Source organism: Squalius cephalus, assembly GCF_949319135.1.
Source record: "Squalius cephalus genome assembly, chromosome: 1".
NCBI lineage: Eukaryota > Metazoa > Chordata > Actinopteri > Cypriniformes > Leuciscidae > Squalius > Squalius cephalus.
The window spans coordinates 62583834-62607697 of NC_137122.1; the positions used below are offsets into that span (position 1 = coordinate 62583834).

At 38.3% G+C, this 23864-nt stretch overlaps 1 protein-coding gene across 3 annotated transcripts in view; it reads left to right on the forward strand.

Moving 5' to 3' along the window:
• Positions 1–23864, forward strand: part of LOC307170726 (protein NLRC3-like) — a 148618-nt gene that overhangs the window by 109221 nt on the left and 15533 nt on the right. Inside the window, exons 3-6 of one of the 3 annotated variants that reach the window (XM_079891948.1) lie at positions 1688–3637; positions 5519–5692; positions 8120–8380; positions 11955–12128. In XM_079891948.1, the coding sequence (XP_079748074.1) occupies positions 1688–3637; positions 5519–5692; positions 8120–8380; positions 11955–12128 (2559 nt within the window). The remainder of the gene's footprint in view (positions 1–1687; positions 3638–5518; positions 5693–8119; positions 8381–11954; positions 12129–23864) is intronic. The other 2 variants (XM_079891949.1, XM_079891950.1) reach the window with 2 other exon arrangements.

The following is a 23864-nucleotide window of genomic DNA, read 5'->3' on the forward strand; positions in this document are numbered from 1 at the left end:
GAAAGTTCTTGTTCTGATACAGGCAATTCTATAGTATCTATTTGCTGTTTGTTAAGTTGAGGTAAGTTGATATTGCTAAGAAACAGATTTATGTCATCCTGGGATGGATTCTTTTCAGGGGAATATAGTTTACTGTAAAATTTTTGAAAGATTTGATTTATTTCTTCTGGTGAGTTGGTGGGTGTCCCTGCTGAGTCCTTAATGACTGATATAGTTGTTTTTTCTTTATTGTGTTTGATTTGATTAGCCAGGTATTTACCAGATTTATTACTATGATGGAAGTGTTCTTGTCGTAGTCTGTGAATAAGGAATTGAGTATGCATATTAATTAGTTTATTTAATTGCGATTTATATTTTCTTAGCATATCCTGTGTTTCTTCTGTTGGGTTATTTATGTTGATGTCTTCTAGTTATTTAATTTTCTGTTCTAGTTCATCTTGTTGTTCTTTTCCTTTTTCTTTTTTTTTTGTAAGTGGAATATGAAATTATTTTTCCTCTTAATACTGCCTTTCCTGTTTCCCACAGAAGAGATGGGGATGTTTCCGGGGAGTCATTCATCTCTAGAAAGCAAGCCCACTCTCTTTTAAAGTAGCTGTTGAAATCGTGGTCTTGTAGAAGTGAGGTATTAGAAATGGGTTTATGTGCAGTGGTTATATTCAATTTTAATGTTAATGGAGCATGATCACTAATGATTATTGGGTGGATCTTTGATTCGGAAATATTGGATATAATAGAATTACTGGTGAGAAAAAAGTCAATGCGAGAATATGAATGATGAACTGGTGAAAAAAATGAGAATGCTTTAATGTCCGGATGCTGGAGGCGCCAACTATCGCCAAGACCAAGATCCCACATTAACTGTTTTATGGTTTCTGCAGATTTCCAGATGCCTTTATTGTCAATGTTGTTACATCTATCTGTAGTTGGATCTAAAACTGTGTTGAAATCACCTGCTATTATGATTGGACAATTAGAAATATTTGAAATGGAAGAAAAAAAATTCTGAAAAAAAGATGGGTCATCTGTGTTTGGGCCATATAAATGTCCTATTGTGACTGAGTTGTTTTTAATTGAAATGTTAATTATGATAAAACGTCCCTCTGGGTCTGTAATTGTGGTGTTATGAACAAATGGTATTTTTTTATTTATTAGAATACATACCCCTCTCTGTTTCGTGTTGTAGTGGGCAGAATATGAATGATACTGTGATGATTTGATTTTGTTTTGATCAGATTCAGATAAATGTGTTTCTTGGAGAAGACATATGTCTGCTTGTAATTTTTTTATATGATTAAAAATTTTGATCCTCTTTGTCTGGGAGCCAAGTCCACGGACATTCCAGGATAAAAAAGTGATTGGCGACATTTCTCAAAAAAATACAAAATGAATAAATAAATGATATGTATGTATATTAATATATGGGCTTGTTAGTACTGCATATGTATATATGTGAGTGTATGCATTTGAAAAGGTGTGGTAGTGTACCTGTGTGTGTGTGTATGACAACACAATGTTATTGTTATACTGATAGACGTACAATTTAGACATGGAGTTAACAAAACGTACATAATAGAACAATAAACAAACAAAAAAAAAACTTAAGGAAGTCAGTTTCTACATGTAGTATGATTTTATATTTATTTTAACAGAGGTTTTTGTGTCTCTGTTCATCTTAATGTGTTTTCAGTGGTGGGAGAGCTGACCAGATCAGAGATGTGTCATGTCAGACCAGCACATCCTCCTCCTGTCAGAAACACATCAGTCATCATGACACAGAAGCAGCCCTGCAGCTCGATTCTCACCAGCCAGTGCATGATGATCTGCAGAGAGTCAAAGACCAGCACAAAACCAGCATGAAGAACAAGTATGAGAGCTTATTTGAGGGAATCAAACTACAAGAGAATCAGACCCCCCTGAACAGGATTTACACACAGCTGTACATCATAGAGGGAGAGAGTGAAGGGGTGAATGAAGAACATGAGGTGTTACAGATGGAGAAAAGTTACAAGACCCTCCAAGACACTCCAATCAACTGCAATGACATCTTTGATCCTTCACCTGAACTAGGATATGAGGAGAAGAGAAGAGAGAAGAAGGACAAAATCAAGACTGTTCTTACTAAAGGCATCGCTGGAATTGGAAAAACCGTCTCTGTGCAGAAGTTCATTCTGGACTGGGCAGAGGGAAAAGCCAATCAGGAAGTAGATTTCATGTTTGTTATTCCATTTAGAGAGCTGAACTTAATTAAAGATCATCAGTACAGTCTTCACAGACTTCTGCTGGACTTTCATCCTGAACTTCAAGATCTGGACTCAAAGATGTATGATGAATGTACAGTTGTGTTCATATTTGATGGTCTGGATGAAAGCAAAATTACACTGATGTTTTCAGACAGTGAGAAAGTTTCTGATATGGCTGAGTATTCATCAGTGGGTGTGTTGATGTCAAACCTCATGAAAGGAGATCTGCTTCCCTCTGCTCTCATCTGGATCACCACCAGACCAGCAGCAGCCAATCAGATCCCCTCAAAATACATCAACCGCATGACAGAAATTCAGGGATTCAATGAGCCTCAGAAGGAGGAATATTTCAGGAAGAGAATCAGTGATGAGGATCAAGCCAGCAGAATCATCTCACACATCAGAAGAGCAAGAAGCCTCCACATCATGTGTCACATACCCGTCTTCTGCTGGATCTCAGCCACTGTGCTTCAAAACATCCTGAAACAAGATCTCAGTGCAGAAATCCCTCAAACTCTGACTGAAATGTACATACACTTCCTCCTCATTCAAACTAGTATGAGGAACCAGAAGTATGAAGAGAGAGATCCAGAGAAACTCCTGCAGTCCAACAGAGGAGTGATTGTGAAACTTGCTGAACTGGCTTTCAATCAGCTGATGAAGGGCAATGTGATGTTCTATGAGGAGGACCTGATTGAGAGCGGCATAGACGTCACTGACGCCTCAGTGTATTCTGGGATTTGCACTGAGATCTTTAAGGAGGAATCTGTGATTTATCACAGGAAGGTTTACAGCTTTGTACATCTCAGCTTTCAGGAGTTTTTTGCAGCACTGTATGTGTTTTTCTGTTATTTACACAAGAACAGTGAAGTTATGAAAATGTTCCTGACAGGAAAGTCCAGAACTTGGTGTAGATTTGTTTCTCTTGATGTGTTTCTGAAGGGAGCAATGAATAAAGCCTTGAAGAGTAAAAATGGACACCTGGATCTTTTCCTTCGATTCCTTCATGGCATCTCACTGGAGTCCAATCAGAGACTCTTAAAGGATCTGCTGATTCACACAAAGAACAACCCAAAGAGCATCAAGAAAATAATCCAGAACCTTAAAAAACACGAAAACACAGAAAGTCCAAAAGACAATGTCAGCCCTGAAAGATGGATGAATCTGTGTCACTGCTTGATTGAGATGAAGGATAGTTCTCTTGTTGAAGAAATGCAGGCATTTTTACAATCTGGAACAAGTAACCAAAACCTTACTCTTGCACAATGTTCAACTTTGGCAAACTTGATCTTGATGTCAGAAAAGGTGATGGATGAGTTTGACCTTAAAAACAACATATCATCACAAGAGGGTCGAAGGAGACTGTTACCTGCTCTGAGGAACTGCAGAAAAGCTCTGTGAGTGTGAAAAATGAACATAATATCAACTGATTTGAAATATGAACATAATACCTCTCATGTAGGCTAATAGTTTAGCTGAATGCGCTTTAATTACTTTTTTATTTACATAAATTTGAAGTGTCTACAGATTAAAATATTTAAAATAATTATTTTAATTTGTAATTATAATTGAAATACAAGTAATTACATTTCTGAAGTTTTAAAAGCTGAATATCTTTTCAACCAATGAATTTACATGACTTTTCCATTGTTCATAATTTGCTGGATAAGGATTAAGCATTTTTAGAAAAATATATTCATTTTCCTGGTCTAGAAATCACCCTTTTAAAATTAGGCTACCTCATATATCTAGTTGCGGTGATGATGTATTAAAATAAGAAATATCTTGATTTAGGTCAGTGGTTTTCAATCCCAGGACTGTACATTTTTAATGTCTCTCTTATCTAACATACATATTAGAGGTCTTGGAGTGAATATTAACTAGCTGATGAGTTGAATTTGAAAATGTGCAGTGCTGTTAGGTACTCCAGGAACAGGATTGACCAGAAAATGTCTCTGAGCCTACTAGTCAACGTAAACATACGTTTACCTATTATACATCTTTCAGAATCTGCAAGGTAATGCTGAAGAATGCAACACGATGCATTAAGAGCTAGGGGCAAACTTTTGAGCAAGATGATGGTGATGTTTAAATTTTCTTATTTTGTTTTACATGCTAATATCTTATTTAGCCTCTGAAGGGCAGGACTAAATTAATTAATTAACTTTTAAACAAAATAAGAACAATTTACACGAACGATCAAGTTCAAAAGTTTAACCCCCTGGCTCTTAACGGATGCTTCCTTCTTGAGCATCACTAAATGTTTGCAGCGTTTGTTATAGTTGTGTACGAGTCCCTCAGTTGTCACCAGTGTGAAAAAATGGATCTCACAATTATAGTCACTGCTAGTAAGGAGTCAAATATGCAGAAGTTTCTGGAAAAGCAAAGAATGTGCAGGAACTGAGTTTTTTTTTCTAAAGACCATTGGGCAGTTTAACTGTTCGGGACAAACAAGGGACTCATGAACAACCATTACAAAAAACAAAACTAAAAAAAACAGTTGTGGATCATTCAGGTAATGACACACAATATTAAAAATCAAGCCTATGTAATTTGCCTTGTATTTTGTGTTTGTATTTTGTCTTGTGGACTAGGCTATTGAACATCTGTTATGTGAAAAAGTTTTTTCAGGGCAGTACTAAATAGAATCAATGTCTTTATGATCCTTCTTATTAAAAAATAAATAAATAATTAAAATGTTTTGGGGGGTTGCCTGTCCATCCCATCTTGTATACCGCCAAGAGAAATCTGGTTACCGTACACACGCAACATCTAGCAGCTGGTGCATCAGACAGTTTGAGTAAAAATATATGAAACGGCTGTGCTTCAGCAACAACAACATCATACCTTGGTTCTTTAAAACAGCAAAAAAAACAATGTTATTTGCATATCGAGCAGAAACAAAGCAACCTCGGCATCCGTTTTCAGGCCTTGATAGCACTTTATTTTAGAGTCCTTTTCCTCTTGTACATAATATGTACTTATTACATAAGCTAATTAATATGTTATAATAGTAATTACAATAACTGGGTACTAACTAGGTTATCACCATGAACCTACCCCTAAACCTAACCTTAACCCATGCAGTTACCTTATATTACCCAGTACTTTCTAAAGTAAGTACACTGTAAGAACATGTAAGTGTATGTAATGTAAAATGTAAGTGCAACCCAGGCCTTCCCGCTCTCTAACGTCTCTCCAGTGCTCAGAAGCTTCTCCATCATTAACAAGCTCTTGACTGATCATAACCTTTTAACAAGAGTCCTCTCTTTTTTCAGATTAACATCCTGTAATCTCACTGATCAGCACTGTGAAACTGTGGCTTCAGTTCTACAGTCATCAAACTCCTCCCTGAGAGAGCTGGACCTGAGTAACAATGACCTGCAGGATTCAGGAGTGAAGCTGCTCAGTGCTGGACTGAAGAATCCAAACTGTCAACTCAACATTTTGAGGTACTTAGAAGTTGTATTTATATAGCGCCTTTCCGTAGCTCAAGGTCACTTTACATTGTACATTACAATACATTTACACACCCACACACACATTACAAACACATAAGGATACATATAGCCACATTATCCAAAGTACATGCTAAATAGATATGTTTTTAGCTGAGTCTTGAAGGTAGCCATAGATGAGATATAACAAAGTGTAAGGGGTAGTGAATTCCATAATTTAGGAGCATTAACTCTAAATGAACTTCCACCTACAGTGGACAAAAAAACAAACAAAAAAACAAGTTCAGCTGATCTAAGGGACCGGGCAGGGTGGTAGGAGTAAAGTAGATCAGATGGATATGGAGGTGCAAGACCATTTAATGCCTTAAATGTTAGAAGTAATATCTTAAAGTGAATTCGTGATGCCACGGGTAACCAGTGATGAGCAGAGGAGTAATGTGAGCAGAATGCCTGGTCGATGTGAGAACACACACTGCAATCGATTGATGCATGAATTAAGGTGTCAGCATCAGCTAGAGAAGATCGAAGATGTGCAATATTACGAAAATCGAAAAAAAAAAAGGTTTTAACAACAGAAGAAATATGAGAGCAAAAAGAGTTGGATCAAATACAACACCAAGGTTACGGATGGATGAAGAAGGCTTAACATGAACCCCATCAATATCAAAGGACCGGTCCATCCTTTTGACTGAGGCAGCAGAGCCGATCATCAATATTTCAGTTGTGTTATTATTTAACTTGAGGAAATTCGGGGACATCCAATGCTTGATAATCCTGATACATGCAGTAAGTGAGTTGGGCAGGGATGCTCTATTAGAGCTGGTGGTGAGGAAAATTTGAATGTCATTAGCATAGCAATGAAATTGAAGTCCAAGTGGATATATATAAATGATGAACAGTAGTGGGCCAAGAACTGAACCTTAAAGAACACCCAGTGTAAGTGGAGCAGTGACCTATTGTGATATAACACTTTCTGTCGCTGATGTAGGAAAGGATCCAGGAAAGAGCTGAACCAGTGATACCGATATCAAAAAAGGGGAGAGATGAGTATTTAATGGGAGACTGTGTTAAATGCAGCACTTGTTTATTAACCCTGAATCCATGGACAGAAGAATGTCATTAACCACCCCAAGAAGATGTGTAGCCCTATAATGAATGTGTTTAGTATGAATGGAATCCGGATGTACTACATCTGCCATGTTGTCATTATTATATGACCTACAAGCGTCAGTTATGTGGCCTCACTGCCATTCATAAAACCTCTCCCTTGGCCTCATGGGATAGTAAAGTGTCCAGCGTATGCGCACATTAGAATCTAGCCAAAAGTTGTTGCCGACTGTTTTTCAAATACTATGTATTCAGACAAACTGCTCTGTTAACGTACAGTTTTTTGCATTCTATATATTAAATTATATTGTAGTTGATTTATTGGGTCCGAGTCCACCTTTGTCGAGTCAGAGTCAAATCCAAGTCTTTAACAATCGAGTCCAAGTCCGAGTCCAAAGAGGGCCGAGTCGGACTTGAGTCCAAGGCCTTAACGCCCGAGTCTGAGTCCACAAAGATTTAAATAATTTGAAATTGACCTTTAACAAAGACCCGCCCCTCTTAGTTACTGTTGCTACATCCGACAAGCCATTCCGCACTCACGCCGCCCATCATGTTCTCACACAGTAAAAAATATATTGCAGAGCAAAGAGGACACTGACAATGCACCAACAGACAAGACAGAACAGGTTACTTTTGGTGTGAAATAAAGTCTCAGTAATTTCAAACATGACTGACACTTTAATGTGTAGCGCCTCAGTTCAAGCAGCACTTGAACTGATTATCTCTTCTAGTTATAGCACAAATTAAACATGAATGAACATCAAAACTGCAAAAAGAAATCAATACACACCATTTTTCAAGTTCAAGTCCACTAGACTTTAAACTACTAACTGGTTTGGTTTGTTTGTTGGACAAAAATGGCGGATATCTGCATTATGATTGGTCAGGTCGCCTCTCAATCAAATTCCGGTGAAAGGTCTCAACAATGAGCTCTTAAATGAATATTTTAACCCTTACAAAATGATTGCAATGTATAGTTGCAGTCATACGTTTACCTATTATACATCTTTCAGAATCTGCAAGGTAATGCTGAAGAATGCAACACGATGCATTAAAGCTACACTGTGTAATTTTTTTTGTTGATTCTTAGCAAAAAACACTTAGTTCTTTCAAAAATATATGTGCTCATTAATGTATACTTACGTCTTTCAAGTAATAAAGTATTCTCGTAAGTTTATAATCTGACATTGAAAGTACATATGGGTGAGGGGTTCGAATGCCGGTCACCATGTTGCCCCTCCATCTTGAAACTACATTAGCCAAAGAGGGACATACCTGTAAATTCAAGCTTCGCCTTTCGCGCTTTACACTCAGTGACACAGAGACGAATGCGAGAGGGAGATTACTCGCGACTGCCGGCAGATTTGAAAGATTGCTGATGGAGGATCACGCCTATTTTCGAGGACATGTAGCAGAGTCGCCAAGGAAGCGAAAGAGAGAATTAAAACGTCAACGCGACAGGCAAATCAGCAAGACCAAAGTCAATACTGGAGTAACTTTTCCCAGATGGAAAGAGCTCATGAGGAGCAAAGATTTTAAAACGGACGCCGAAGTTGCCTGCTTTCTTCTCGACAGGTAATTCAGCCTATTTGTATAAATTCGAAGTTTTATAGTTGCTTGTCTAACCATAGCATGGTTGTGCATAACACCAGAACAACCTCTAGTATAACTTGCGTTACTTTTCCTCAAGTCAATGGTGAAAAAGTATTGTTTACCTTGTAACATAAATCTGAGCTGCGATGGATCACAGGTGATAGTTTTAAAGGTGCAATTGGACGAAGTCAAACTGGAAGCCATGTTAATCTTGGAATAATGCGGCCACCATAGGAGTTAAAACGCCCTCGCAATTGAAAGGAACAGAAACTAATATTCACTGGGTAGTCATATACAATTTCACCGCTAGATGGGGGAAAATATCACACAGTGTAGCTTTAAGAGCTAGGGACAAACTTTTGAGCAAGATGATGGTGATGTTTAAATTTTCTTATTTTGTTTTACATGCTAATATCTTATTTAGCCTCTGAAGGGCAGGACTAAATTAATTAATTAACTTTTAAACAAAATAAGAACAATTTACATGAACGATCAGGTTCAAAAGTTTAACCCCCTGGCTCTTAATGGATGCTTCCTTCTTGAGCATCACTAAATGTTTGCAGCGTTTGTTATAGTTGTGTACGAGTCCCTCAGTTGTCACCAGTGTGAAAAAATGGATCTCACAATTATAGTCACTGCTAGTAAGGAGTCAAATATGCAGAAGGTTCTGGGGTAACACTTTATTTTACAGTGTCTGTGTTACATATGTTACATGTACTTACCATAGTAATAACAGTAAATGATGCATAATTACATGCAATTAACCTTCAACTAAATCCTAATCCTACCCTAACCCTATAGTAAGTACATGTAGTTACTTAATATTACTCAGTACTTAAATATATATTTACACTGTAACAATGGCACCTTAAAATAAAGTGTAACCGGTTCGGGAAAAGCAAAGAATGTGCAGGAACTGAGGGTTTTTTTTCTGAAGACCATTGGGCAGTTTAACTGTTTAGGACAAACAAGGGACTCATGAACAACCATTACAAAAAAAAAAAAAAAAAAAAAAAAACAGTTGTGGACCATTCAGGTAATGACACACAATATTAAATATTAAGCCTATGTAATTTGTCTTGTATTTTGTGTTTGTATTTTGTCTTGTGGACTAGGCTATTGAACATCTGTTATGTGAAAAATCTTTTTCAGGGCAGTACTAAATAGAATCAATGTCTTTATGATCCTTCTTATTAAAAAAATAAATAAAAAGAAAAATTTTTGGGGGGTTTGCCTGTCCATCCCATCTTGTATACTGCCAAGAGAAATCTGGTTACCATACACACGCAACATCTAACAGCTGGTGCATCAGACAGTTTAAGTAAAAATGTATGAAACGGCTGTGCTTCAGCAACAAGTCAAGTCAAGTCAAGTCATCTTCATTTATATAGCGCTTTTAACAATGTAGATTGTCTCAAAGCAGCTTTACAGAGATAAATGTATAATTTAACGTAAGATTGTTTTGGCTTTATAGCGGTTCTTTAATAAAGTTATTTTCCAGCTAAAGTTGGTTTTGATTGATTCGCTTCCGTCGCAACGATCATTTGTTATTAAATTAGGGGTCGCCAAGACGACATCATTCTCTCTACACAAACTTTAAACGTGATCCTGTGAGAAACGCTGATGACGTTCAGATGCGCATTAAGAACGGGTTCAATAGTTATGTGCGTTTGAATATATGTGTGCAGGTTTGGAATTCCATACAAACCAAGCCTAAACAAATTACTGGTGTTTCCTTATAGTTTTAATTTAGAATTTTATTTTATTTTATCAATTCGGGGTAGATACGCAAATTGAGTTTTCCCGACGACGCTTTATCTGTAGAGTGGGAAAGGGATCCTCCATAGGGAGAGACTAGTTCTCATTTGTAAGTCGCTTTGGATAAAAGCGTCTGCTAAATGAATAAATGTAATGTAAATGTAGTTGGCACTTCAGCACTGCGTTGTCATCGGGTCCAGGCGAAGGGCCTTCGTCAGATCTGGAAACGGCCTGGATCCGGCAGGCTGCGGGAAAACCTCGGGATAAACACAGACACTAAAATTAGCGTAGATGCCATTCTTCTCATGATGTAACAAGTACATCAGGATTTATGAGAAGTGTTCCCGGTTCCAGCTGACCTAATCTATGCAGCCTAATATTGAATTGTAGAAGTCTATAATGTATTATGTGAATGCTAGATCAAAGAGATGTGTCTTTAATCTAGATTTGAACTGACAGAGTGTGTCTGCTTCCCGGACAATGTTAGGAAGACTGTTCCAAAGTTTTGGTGCTAAATAGGAGAAGGATCTACCGCCAGCAGTCGATTTTGATATTCTAGGTATTATCAACTGGCCGGAATTTTGAGATCGCAATAGACGTGAAGGAGTATAATGCGTTAAGAGCTCGCTCAAGTACTGCGGAGCTAAACCATTTAGTGCTTTGTAAGTAATCAGCAATATTTTAAAATTGATGCGATGTTTAATAGGGAGCCAGTGCAGTTTTGACAGAACTGGGCTAATATGGTCATACTTCCTGGTTCTAGTAAGAACTCGAGCTGCTGCGTTTTGAACTAGCTGTAGTTTGTTTATTAAGCGTGCAGGGCAACCACCCAGTAGAGCATTACAATAATCTAGCCTTGATGTCATGAAAGCATGAACTAATTGTTCCGCATTTGTCAATGAGAGCATATGACGTAATTTAGATATATTTTTAAGATGGAAAAATGCGGTTTTACAGATACTAGACACGTGACTTTCAAATGAAAGATTGGTATCAAAGAGCACACCCAGGTTCCTAACTGACGACGAAGACTTAACAGAGCAGCCATCAAGTGTTAGACAGTATTCTAGGTTATTATGTGAGGACGTTTTTTGTCCAATAATTAGAATCTCTGTTTTTTCAGAATTTAGAAGTAGGAAATTACGAGTCATCCAATTTTTTATATCAGCTATGCATTCTGTTAATTTTGTGAATTGGTAAGTTTCGTTAGGTTTTGAAGAAATATAGAGCTGAGTATCGTCGGCATAACAGTGGAAGCTAATTCCATGTTTCCTAATGATATCTCCTAATGGTAGCATGTACAGAGTGAACAGCAGCGGTCCTAGTACTGAGCCTTGTGGTACGCCATACTGAACTTGTGATCGACAACAACATCATACCTTGGTTCTTTAAAAAAGCAAAAAACAATGTTATTTGCATATCGAGCAGAAACAAAGCAACCTCGGCATCCTTTTTCAGGCCTTGGTAGCACTTTATTTTAGAGTCCTTTTCCTCTTGTACATACTATGTACTTATTACATAAACTAATTAATATGTTATTACAGTAATTACAATAACTGGGTACTAACTAGGTATTAACCACCTAAACCTAACCTTAACCCATGCAGTTACCTTATATTACCCAGTACTTTCTAAAGTAAGTACACTGTAAGAACATTTAAGTGTATATAATGTAAAATATAAGTGCAACCCAGGCCTTCCCGCTCTCTAACGTCTCTCCAGTGCTCAGAAGCTTCTCCATCATTACCAAGCTCTTGACTGATCATAACCTTTTAACAAGAGTCCTCTCTTTTTTCAGATTAACATCCTGTAATCTCACTGATAAGCACTGTGAAACTATGGCTTCAGTTCTACAGTCATCAAACTCCTCCCTGAGAGAGCTGGACCTGAGTAACAATGACCTGCAGGATTCAGGAGTGAAGCTGCTCAGTGCTGGACTGAAGAATCCAAACTGTCAACTCAACATTTTGAGGTACTTAGAAGTTGTATGTATATAGTGCCTTTCCGTAGCTCAAGGTCACTTTACATTGTACATTACAATACATTTACACACCCACACACACATTACAAACACATAAGGATCAGTGATGCGCGGGTTGATCCGAAATGAGCGGGTGCCTGCGGTCACCCGCGGTTACCCGCGGTTACGAGTCATCCAAAAATATTTTTAATGATATTCGGGTCGCGGTCGGTCGGGTCGTTTGAAATAAAGATGCCAATTAAACCTTTGTAATTTATATAGTACTAGAGAGCATATGAGCGGAGTGGGGCGGTGAGAATCTCCGCTCATCGCTCACGGAAATGTTCACCTCTCCGCTCCCCCGCTCAAAGATACATCATTCAGGCCGCTCCGCTCATTATCGCTCAGTCAGCGCTCAACGCAGTTTGCTCCGCGCTCCACTCAAATCGACCCCGCTCGCTCCAAAAAAAGAAAAAAAATCTACATGTATATCACTTTTAGCTTAGACCACAGCCTTACCTCCTAAAGAACTAATGAGCAACAACAACATTTTTCAAAGAGAAAAAAAAATTACAATTACAATTTCAAAAAATTTCAAATTACAAATTAGGCCTAGGCTATGTAAGAAAGAAGGAATATAGCCTACACAAAGTCCTGTAAAATTAAACGAATAAATGGGCCTAATAATATAAATAACAATTATATAAACAAAAATATAGCCTACATACATTTTTTTAAAAGTAAATTTATTAGGCCAGAATTTTGATAAGTGAACTTTTGCGCAATGCGCACGATTAAAATTTAAATGGGCTTATATCCATTGTACACACAAACTGCTGTAAAATAAAACGAATAAATGGGCCTAATAATATAAATAAAATTTATATAAACAAAAATATAAAAAAAAAATACAAAAACGTTTTAAAAGTAGGCTAAATTAACTATTAGGCCAACATTCTTATATAACTGAACTTTTGCGCAGCGCGCAGGATTAAAATTTAAATGGGCTTGTATCAATTGTTTGAATACGCTATATTTAATTTACACTTTGTTACAAGTTACCGTATTTAATTTGCTAACCTTTTGCTTTCTTCCCAGCGTGTTCACATAGCACACTGCATGTTTTTTCGAGAGATGTGTCTTTTTAGATTCCAAAATGAACCTTTACTGACTGAAACGATGTCTCCACAATCACATTCGTTTTCTTTTACCACATTATAGTTAGTTTTATATTATAGTAGGCTACACCTGTATGACTTCTTATTTTCCTTTTTGAAGTAGCCTACTTTTTTAACTCCATTATTGAGCCGAGTTTTGACTGAAAATAGAATCCATCTTGCAGTCATCAACAGTAGACGAGTCAGGCTTGACTGAGCATGCTTCAGAATCGTGGTGTGCGCGGAGCGAAATTGGAGCGGGAAATAGGGCGACGCTCCGTCCTTTTAAAAATGCCGCTCTGCGCTCTGTCCAAGATCCGCTCGCTCCCGCTCCACTCCGCTCACATGCTCTAGGCCTACACTTTACTGGCTGAATAACCATGACACACGAGCTCAGTCTGCAGGTAGAGATGGAGGCGGCAAGAGAAAAGGTGAAGACTGGGGAGTGGAAGCTACTTTTAAAAAATGCGGGTCACGAAGCGGGTCGGGTACAATATTTTCTTCTTTTTTTTTGCGGTCCGAGTTGCGGGCGGGTTAGTTGAAAAGGTCGGTCGGGTGCGGGTTGTTTATACATTGACCCGCGCATCACTGATAAGGATACATATAGCCACATTATCCAAAGTACATGCTAAATAGATATGTTTTTAGCTGAGTCTTGAAGGTAGCCATAGATGAGATATAACGAAGTGTAAGGGGTAGTGAATTCCATAATTTAGGAGCATTAACTCTAAATGAACTTCCACCTACAGTGGACAAAAAAAAAAAAAAAAACAAGTTCAGCTGATCTAAGCAGGGTTGTAGGAGTAAAGTAGATCAGATGGATATGGAGGTGCAAGACCATTTAATGCCTTAAATGTTAGAAGTAATATCTTAAAGTGAATACGTGATGCCACGGGTAACCAGTGATGAGCAGAGGAGTAATGTGAGCAGAATGCCTGGTCGATGTGAGAACACACACTGTAATCGATTGAGTCAAATACAACACCAAAGTTACGGATGGATGAAGATGGCTTAACATGAACCCCATCAATATCAAAGGACCGGTCCATCCTTTTGACTGAGGCAGCAGAGCCGATCATCAATATTTCAGTTGTGTTATTATTTAACTTGAGGAAATTCGGGGACATCCAATGCTTGATATCCCTGATACATGCAGTAAGTGAGTCGGGCAGGAATGCTCTATTAGAGCTGGTGGTGAGGAAAATTTGAATGTCATCAGAATAGCAGTGAAATTGAAGTCCATGCATGTAGATGAGGTCACCAAGTGGATATATATAAATGATAAACAGTAGTGGGCCAAGAACTGAACCTTAAAGAACACCCAGGGCCCTATCTTGCACCCAGCGCAATTGACTTTGTACACCGACGCATGTATCATTCCTATTTTGCACCCGCGCAAAGCGCGTTTTTTCCTCCACAGAAGCACGTCGCTAAACTAGGGAATGAACTTGCGCTCCCTGGGCGGTTCAGCGCAAAAAAGGAGGCGTGTTCCAGCGCAAACGTTCCTTCATGCTATTTTGCAGGTTTAGAAAACAGTTGCGCCACTAACCAGGAAAAAATGGTTTAAAGTCAGTGGCGCGTTGCGCATGTTATTCATATGCTATTTTAAGGGCGCGTGCTTGGCCATAATCAATGTAGCGTGTGCACAACGCGCATACACTTTGATTCTCTCATCTACAGAAGCAGCAGTTTTCATTTTTGCAAATTATACATTATTACGATAGATAGATAGATAGATAGATAGATAGATATATAGATAGATAGATATACAATTTATTATAAAAGCATACATCTAGCTTACACATTTACCCAAATTATCATACGCCTTTTTAACCGAAGTTAATTTGGGTGTGTTTCTCCATCCCCAACGTCCCTGACGAGAGCGTTGCTCTCCTCGGCTGTGAACCGCTCCTCGCGTGCGTCTGGCAAATCCGCCGTTATAATAGGAATCCGCTTTAGAACAAGCGCGCCTGCTCTTAAAGGGAATGTGAGATGACGCTCTGATTGGTTTATTTCACGTTACGCCCAAACCACACCTATGAATAATGAAGCTACTTCAGACCAACCCATTTTAGATTTGCGCCTGGCGCAAGAGTCATTTATCCCGCCGGGAAAATAGCAACAGCGCCAAGACCCGCCCACAAAGTTACTTGCGCTTTGCGCTTTGACACTTGCGTTTCAGATCGTTAAAATAGGGCCCGTGGTCTCACAACAGCTATCTTATGATGATATCATAGATGACTTTGCTGCTAGAAAGGCAAGGCGAGTAAGGCTGTAGAACATTTGCTATGCATTTTGCATAGTGCATTCAAGTTTGTGTATAGTTATTTATTTTTGTGCAATGCTCTTATTTATAATTTTTGGAATGTTACATATGCTGTAAGAAAGGCAAGGAAAGCAAGGTTTCTGTAATATAGTTTTTTTTCTGCAATAACATAATATAATATAAACATTTATATTGTATCTATAATACATTGTGTGTGTGTGTTTGTGCTTGTGTGTGTTTCCAAAATATTTTCAAAATAAAGAAAAACAAGACAAAGCTGTGCAGTTTGTTTCTGTGTAAGTTTAGGAACAAAATGATCAGAACACAATTGTCTGTGATTCCAGGGGCACCAGGTGAAATCTTGCCTAGGGCAGCAAATTGGCCAGGGCCAGCCCTGTATAAGTTGGCAGGATGTGGAATTAGACTTCATAATTAGATCACTTATGGCAGCAGAGGTAGTCAGAGTGAAAGCAGAGAGAGTTTGTTGAATGAGCTGAATCAGCTTACATCAAATGAACATTTGAGTCACTTTGGTGTCTTTGGTAATGGATTCAATTGACTTCAAATTGTCTGAAAAGAATTGAGAAAAGCTATTCACAAGTACTGCAGAGCCAGAAATAAAATGTTGTGGTGGATTAGTGAGATTGTTAACTATAGTAAAGAGTGATTTGGGCGTGCACAAGGAATTGTACCATATCAAACAAGGCTTCATTTTACAGTACAGTTTCACTTTACTTACTGAGTAAATTGTCATGTTTTCCTTGGTAACGTTGCAGGACATACGAGGTAAAAAATTATGACTATATGGAAAAGGGGAATGATCAGGTTATATGGTACAATTCCGGTAATACCATGGAAATAAACAAGGCTTCATTTTACAGTACAGTTACACTTTACTTACCGAGTAAATTGTCATGTTTTCCTTGGTAACGTTGCAGGATATACGAGGTAAAATAAAAATAAAAATGTGACTATGGAAAAGGGAATGATATGGTACAATTCCGGTAATACCATGGAAATAAACAAGGCTTCATTTTAAAGTACAGTTACACTTTACTTACCGAGTAAATTGTCATGTTTTCCTTGGTAACGTTGCAGGACATACTAGGAAAACAAATAAATAAAAATGTACCTATGGAAAAGGGAATGATATGGTACAATTCCGGTAATACCATGGAAATAAACAAGGCTTCATTTTACAGTACAGTTGCACTTTACTTACTGAGTAAATTGTAAAAACATCTGCAAGAACATACCCAGTATTTAAGATGTGCCATGACATTAGGGAAAACTGTTCTTGCGGGGTAGTTACCAGGTAAGTGTAAGGTAAATTATTTGATAAACCCTCTATAAATGGGTGTAGCAATGAACAACAACTATGTAAGACAAGGTAATTTATTGGAAACTACCGTCTTAATTTCAAGATAGTAATAAATAAACATGGACTGTTACCAACATAACCCTAGGATAACTACAAACCTAACTTGAATTGATGGGTAATACTGGAGATGTTTCTAAAAATAGTCTGCCTACATTCTGAGGAAGTACACAATTAAATCTGAGTTATTACCAACTTAAACAGGTAACAAGTACACAGTACTTTGTTGAGTTGATATTTAAAAGTGGTGTTTTTTTCCCTGGTAGTTTCTCTGTAATTGCATACTAATCACCTTAAGTAATTACACACTAAAATACTATAATTTACCTTATGCTTACCAGGTAAATACTTAGTAGTTTCTCTGCATTTACATACTTGTTACCTGTGGTAATTACCAATAACCAACTAAAACTTACCATATATTTACCAGGTAAATACCTAGTAATTAGTTTGTAGATTCTCTGCATTTACATACTTGTTACCTGTGGTATTACCAATAACCAACTATAACTTACCATATATTTACCAGGTAAATACCTAGTAATTAGGGGACTGTAAAAGGAAGGGTTACCATTTGTTTTGGGTATCGGCTCAGATATGGAATAAAATTTTAGATCGGGTATCGGTAACAATTGGCCCGATCCGTAGGGGCATAAAATTACAGCGAGAGCGATTCGAAAGCTTACAAAGCAGCTCTCTAAACGCTCTCGCGGTAATTCTATGCTGTGCGCAAGTGTGTGACATCACGCGCTAGCAACATGCGCAGAATGCAGTCGGCAGGTAAACGGTTTCCAATTCAAACAAGCTAACATGCATACCTATCAACACTCCTGTTTTGTTGGGAAGCTGGATAAGTTGGGAAGTTGGATAAGCGTCACTGGTAGAACTGGGAGGAGAAGACCGGATAAATATTTAACGCAGTTAATGCAGCATCCGTTTTTTTCGGTCATCCTTTGGCTGGCGTCACATTATATGATGCGCTCTTATTCATGCAAATGCTTTTACACCATTCAAGACACACACACGACGCACAGAAAGACCAGAATCGAGTTCTCTTTCGGCTTGAAGTTGAACGAACACTAACACGTGCAATTATGCCAAAATGTCCGTTTTGTCGAGTATCCTCATAAGAACAGACTGAGCAGTCTTAAATGAGTTAAATAAAGTCTTAAATGAACGTAAAAAGTTGTGAGAGAATGATACGCGTGTGAGATCCGTGTCTCTGTCAGCAGCGGCAGATCTTAAAGGGACAGCAGCCAATGAAGCTTTCTGTCAGTAAAGTTAATCAAAGAACAAAGGGAACAGAGGAAATTACTCACTGCTCTTGACTAAAGAACTTTTGTTACTTTAATAAGAATTAATCTATTTGTAATTTTAAATGTATGCAGTGCAAACTGTTCTTTTTATTTTTTATCCATGCTTCTTTTTTATTTTTATTGAATATCATGTATTTATTTATGTTAATATCTGCGCAATTAATGTGTATTTTAGCCATCCAGCACCCCCCATAAAGTTAAGAAAGTAATGTTTAAGTCAAGCCTGCCTGATGCCTTTCACAAAAGAATGATCCCAGTCTCTTCCACACAGTGAGGCATACTGTTTATTAGGTAATTCAGCACTGTTTTTATTTTAGTATCGGATCGGTGATCAGTATCAGCCGATACTGAATCCCAGGAATTCCCAGAAAAAAAATGCTGATCGGAGCATCCCTAGTCAGTAGATTATGGGCCCTATTTTAACGATCTGAAACGCAAGTGTCAAAGCGCAAAGCGCAAGTAACTTTGTGGGCGGGTCTTGGCGCTGTTGCTATTTTCCCGGCGGGATAAATGACTCTTGCGCCAGGCGCAAATCTAAAATGGGTTGGTCTGAAGTCGCTTCATTATTCATAGGTGTGGTTTGGGCGTAACGTGAAATAAACCAATCAGAGCGTCATCTCACATTCCCTTTAAGAGCAGGCGCGCTTGTTCTAAAGCGGATTCCTATTATAACGGCGGATTTGCCAGACGCACGCCAGGAGCGGCTCACAGCCAAGGAGAGCAACGCTCTCGTCAGGGACGTTGGGGATGGAGAAACCCACCCAAATTAACTTCGGTTAAAAAGGCGTATGATAATTTGGGTAAATGTGTAAGCTAGATGTATGCTTTTATAATAAATTGTATATCTATCTATCTATCTATCTATCTATCTATCTATCTATTAGGGGTGGCACGGTTCACAAAACCCACGGTTCGGTTCGTATCACGGTTTTAGGGTCACGGTTTTCGGTTCTGTATGGTTCTTGTTGTTGTTTTTTCTTTTAATCTTTAACACTCCAAAAATGTACTTCAGCATATGATATAGCTGAATTATCTAATTATTAATTTATTTATTTCATAAATGGGGTGTGTTTGCAAAACGCAGCTTCTCATTTCCAATTCTGAAGTAGCTAATATGAGTGAGCAGTCACCCTGAGGAAACTTTCAGTGGCCCTGGAGGTCCATCATCTGTAGTGAGAGCTACGTGGGCTGTGTCGGACAGTTATTTGTCGATTTCTCCTCGTGTCTCGTCATCATAGGCGTAATTTGCGGGTGGGACATGTCCCCACCATTTTTTGCCAGGGTTGATATCTCCCAGCACGGATGTACCAATACAAATAAATAAAACATTTCCAGTTAACTAGCAAAGTATTCGTTTCGTTCGTTTGTTAAATAAGAAGCAATCTAGCGCTGAAATGTTTAATCAAGTGATCAAAGTGCTCGATCGTTGCCGTTGCGATCAGTGGCGCTGATACAGTGTTCTCGTGGCTCGCGCACACACCGCAGCGGCCGCACATTCTTCACTCGGACGCGCGCTTCAATCCGTTGAGGAGACTCTAGGCTACTCTATTCGTTCCGATGAAATCACAAAACAAAATTCATACAAATCTGTCCCTGCTTGATATACAACCGCTGATAAACATAATCGGTTTTGATGAAAAAGAAAAATATATACGAGTGCGGATTAGAACTCAGAACCTTTACGCTTGGCAAGTTCTGCCACTGGACCATTAAAGTAGCCTACATACCGGTACGTGGAACAGTCGATCTATGTAGCCTATTTATTCACGTGAAAAAACAACATATAGTGGAGTAGATCTCATTAAATGTCTAAGTAAACCCAGTGTACTATTTAAATCGATTGCTGGACATTGTAATGTTATTCTACATTTGTCTGATTTATGATTTAGCATTGTATTAGCACGGGCACGAGGCTACATTTCGCATGCGTCGAACCGTGCGAACCGCGCGGCGCACACACGCACCGAACCGAGACAAGCGAACCGAACGGTTCGGATGTTTTTTCATGTACCGTGCCACCCCTACTATCTATCTATCTATCTATCTATCTATCTATCTATCTATCTATCTATCTATCTATCTATCGTAATAATGTATGATTTGCAAAAATGAAAACGGCTGCTTCTGTGTAGATGAGAGAATCAAAGTGTATGCGCGTTGTGCACACGCTACATTGATTATGGCCAAGCATGCGCCCTTAAAATAGCATATGAATAACATGCGCAATGCGCCACTGACTTTAAGGGCCCTATTTTAACGATCTGAAACGCAAGTGTCAAAGCGCAAAGCGCAAGTAACTTTGTTGGCTGGTCTTGGCGCTGTTGCTATTTTCCCGGCGGGATAAATGACTCTTGCGCCAGGCGCAAATCTAAAATGGGTTGGTCTGAAGTAGCTTCATTATTCATAGGTGTGGTTTGGGCGTAACGTGAAATAAACCAATCAGAGCGTCATCTCACATTCCCTTTAAGAGCAGGCGCGCTTGTTCTAAAGCGGATTCCTATTATAACGGCGGATTTGAAAGGCACGCGCCAGGATCGGTTCACAGCCAAGGAGAGCAACGCTCTCGTCAGGGACGTTGGGGATGGAGAAACCCACCCAAATTAACTTCGGTTAAACAGGCGTATGATAATTTGGGTAAATGTGTAAGCTAGATGTATGCTTTTATAATAAATAGTCTATCTATCTATCTATCTATCTATCTATCTATCTATCGTAATAATGTATGATTTGCAAAAATGAGAACTGCTGCTTCTGTGTAGATGAGAGAATCAAAGTGTATGCACGTCGTGCACACGCTACATTGATTATGGCCAAGCATGCGCCCTTAAAATAGCATATTAATAACATGCGCAACGCGCCACTGACTTTAAACTATTTTTTCCTGGTTAGTGGCGCAATTGTTTTCTAAACCTGCAAAATAGCATGAAGGAACGTTTGCGCCTGAACACGCCTCCTTTTTTGCGCTGAACCGCCCAGGGAGCGCAAGTTCATTCCCTAGTTTAGCGACGTGCTTCTGTGGAGGGAAAAACGCGCTTTGCGTGGGTGCAAAATAGGAATGATACATGCATCGGTGTACAAAGTAAATTGCGCTGGGTGCAAGATAGGGCCCTAAACCATTTTTTCCTGGTTAGTGGCGCAACTGTTTTCTAAACCTGCAAAATAGCATGAAGGAACGTTTGCGCTGGAACACGCCTCTTTTTTTGCGCTGAACCGCCCAGGGAGCGCAAGTTCATTCCCTAGTTTAGCGACGTGCTTCTGTGGAGGGAAAAACGCGCTTTGCGCGGGTGCAAAATAGGAATGATACATGCGTCGGTGTACAAAGTCAATTGCGCTGGGTGCAAGATAGGGCCCTATGTTTCTTATACCTCGTGTTATTTCAATTTGTTAATAGATTTATTAACTGAAATTAAATGATCGTAAAATTAAAACATTGACCAGGACTTGCTAACCGATGTTATTTGGCAGCATTTGTGTTTTAGAATTCTTTATTAAGAATTAAATAGGCTTACAGTAGGTTGTTATAATTTGCATAATTTTCTTTAATAAATAATACAAAATTTCAACATAAAACATTGCAATAAATAAATATTACATCAATGAGGCTTTGCATTAGCATAAGCAGGGCTGTAGACCTATAGTGCGACATATGCCACATGACATAGTGACATGTCACACGACATAGTGCGACATAATGTCTCCACAATCTGCTTTTGAAGAAATATGATAGTATCGTGCTACAGCGCACATTCTATCAGCTGCAGTTCTGGTGCCTCAGTCCCAATACTGTAAAACTCGACATACATTCACATCACATGTTAATGCAGCGGTAGAGTTACACTCACAGGACACTGCACTTATTCACAATTACAAAAGTTCATTTGCTCGTGCTTTAAAGCTTTGCCGGGTAAACATTTCTACATTAATTTCATCACTTTAATGTTAACCCTCTGGGGTCTGAGCTGTTTTCTGGGCCCTGGAGGTGTTCTGACATGCTCTGACATTTGTGGTTATTTCTGTTACTTGTGACATTTTCATGGCTAAAGTCTAATTACACTGTATTCAGCACAAACTCTGCTACAATAATATATCAGCAGCATGTATGTAAAAGTTTGTAGTTTTGAGATAATGACATTTATGCGTGTTTTGTGAAAATACAAAAATAAATTCTCACTGAAATAAGGTCATGAAACCCATACTGATTATTTCTTCACAAGACTTTTGAAAATTGTATGACGTAGCCTAGAATATTTGCTCTAAAACTATGTGAGAATCACCCTGACTGCTCATTCAGAGAAGACAATATATTGATTTAAAAATTTTACGACGTGTTTTGTGTTAGAAAGCAATATGCGAAGGGGCGGATCATCTCATTAATATGAAAGCTTTCCACACCTGAGAAAGACAAAGAACCTCCCTAATGGCCCTATTAGGAGCTTATCAGGGCCCATCATTCTGACCAACCTTGCACAAAGAATGAGGAGATTTAAAAAAGAATGGCTTTTAAAATTGTTTGGATTTATTTACAACACAACATAATCCAAAGATACACAACAAAAAAGCACTTATTGAAGAAAGAGACCTTTGTGCCATTCCTAAAAACATTGTACATACCTTTCATTTTCTAAGGTGTTTGATTTTCACTTTACCATGTTCATGTACAGAGACATGTACTGTGAATGTTGAAGTCAGCAGGACTCAGTGGCATCTGGGCCCTGAAAAAAAAAAAAAAGAAAAAAAAAGTGAACATACTGATATCAAGAGAAAGGCCTGCACGATTTTGGGAATACATTTTAGATTTTTCTTGTTAAAATTGCTTTTTAAAATTCATAGAATACACACACACACTCACACAAATGTTTCCAACAATATATAATGAACACCAGGTTTGTTGTGCCTTGTAGGTATAGGCTATGCGCAGTGCTGCATAAAATAATAACAATATAGCAGCCTATATATATTTTTTCAAAAAGATTTCAGTAACAACTAAGCTAGAGAAAAATATATTGATTATCATGTTACTTCAAATGTTTCCATTCGTTATGATGATATGAAATGAGATAATAGTAAAAACATGAAGCCGTTTGGAGCGTTTTGCTTTTCCAAAATATAATACATTCAAACGCGATCGCGATCAAAAATATGATACATTAAAACGTGATCGCGATCAAAAATATGATACATTCAAACGCGATCGCGCTCAAATATAAAACATTATGGTTAGGCCTACCATATACATATCTACGTTTGAGCAGATATCCACAAACACAGTAACAGTAAACACGGGTCTAAATATTATAATATTCACCATATATCTAGCAACAGTTCAACTGCAATGTGAAATTTATGCAACAATAGCAAACTAATATGTAAGAATTTCTTACCTTATCTTTCTTGTCTTCAAATATCGTTCTTCTTCTTCTGATGTAAATCCAATGTAAGCTCAGGCACGTCTTTCAAACTCGACGAAAAGTGAAGTGAAGTGTTTTGTTGTTGAGGTAATGAGGGCGATCGCGTTCCATGTGGAGATTTGCATGTGAATATCTTTTGCCGAGTGGGCGTGGTAAATTAAAAAATAATTAGGAAGCATTTGAGAAGCTGGACATCTTGTTGGTTTTATACAAATTACTTAAA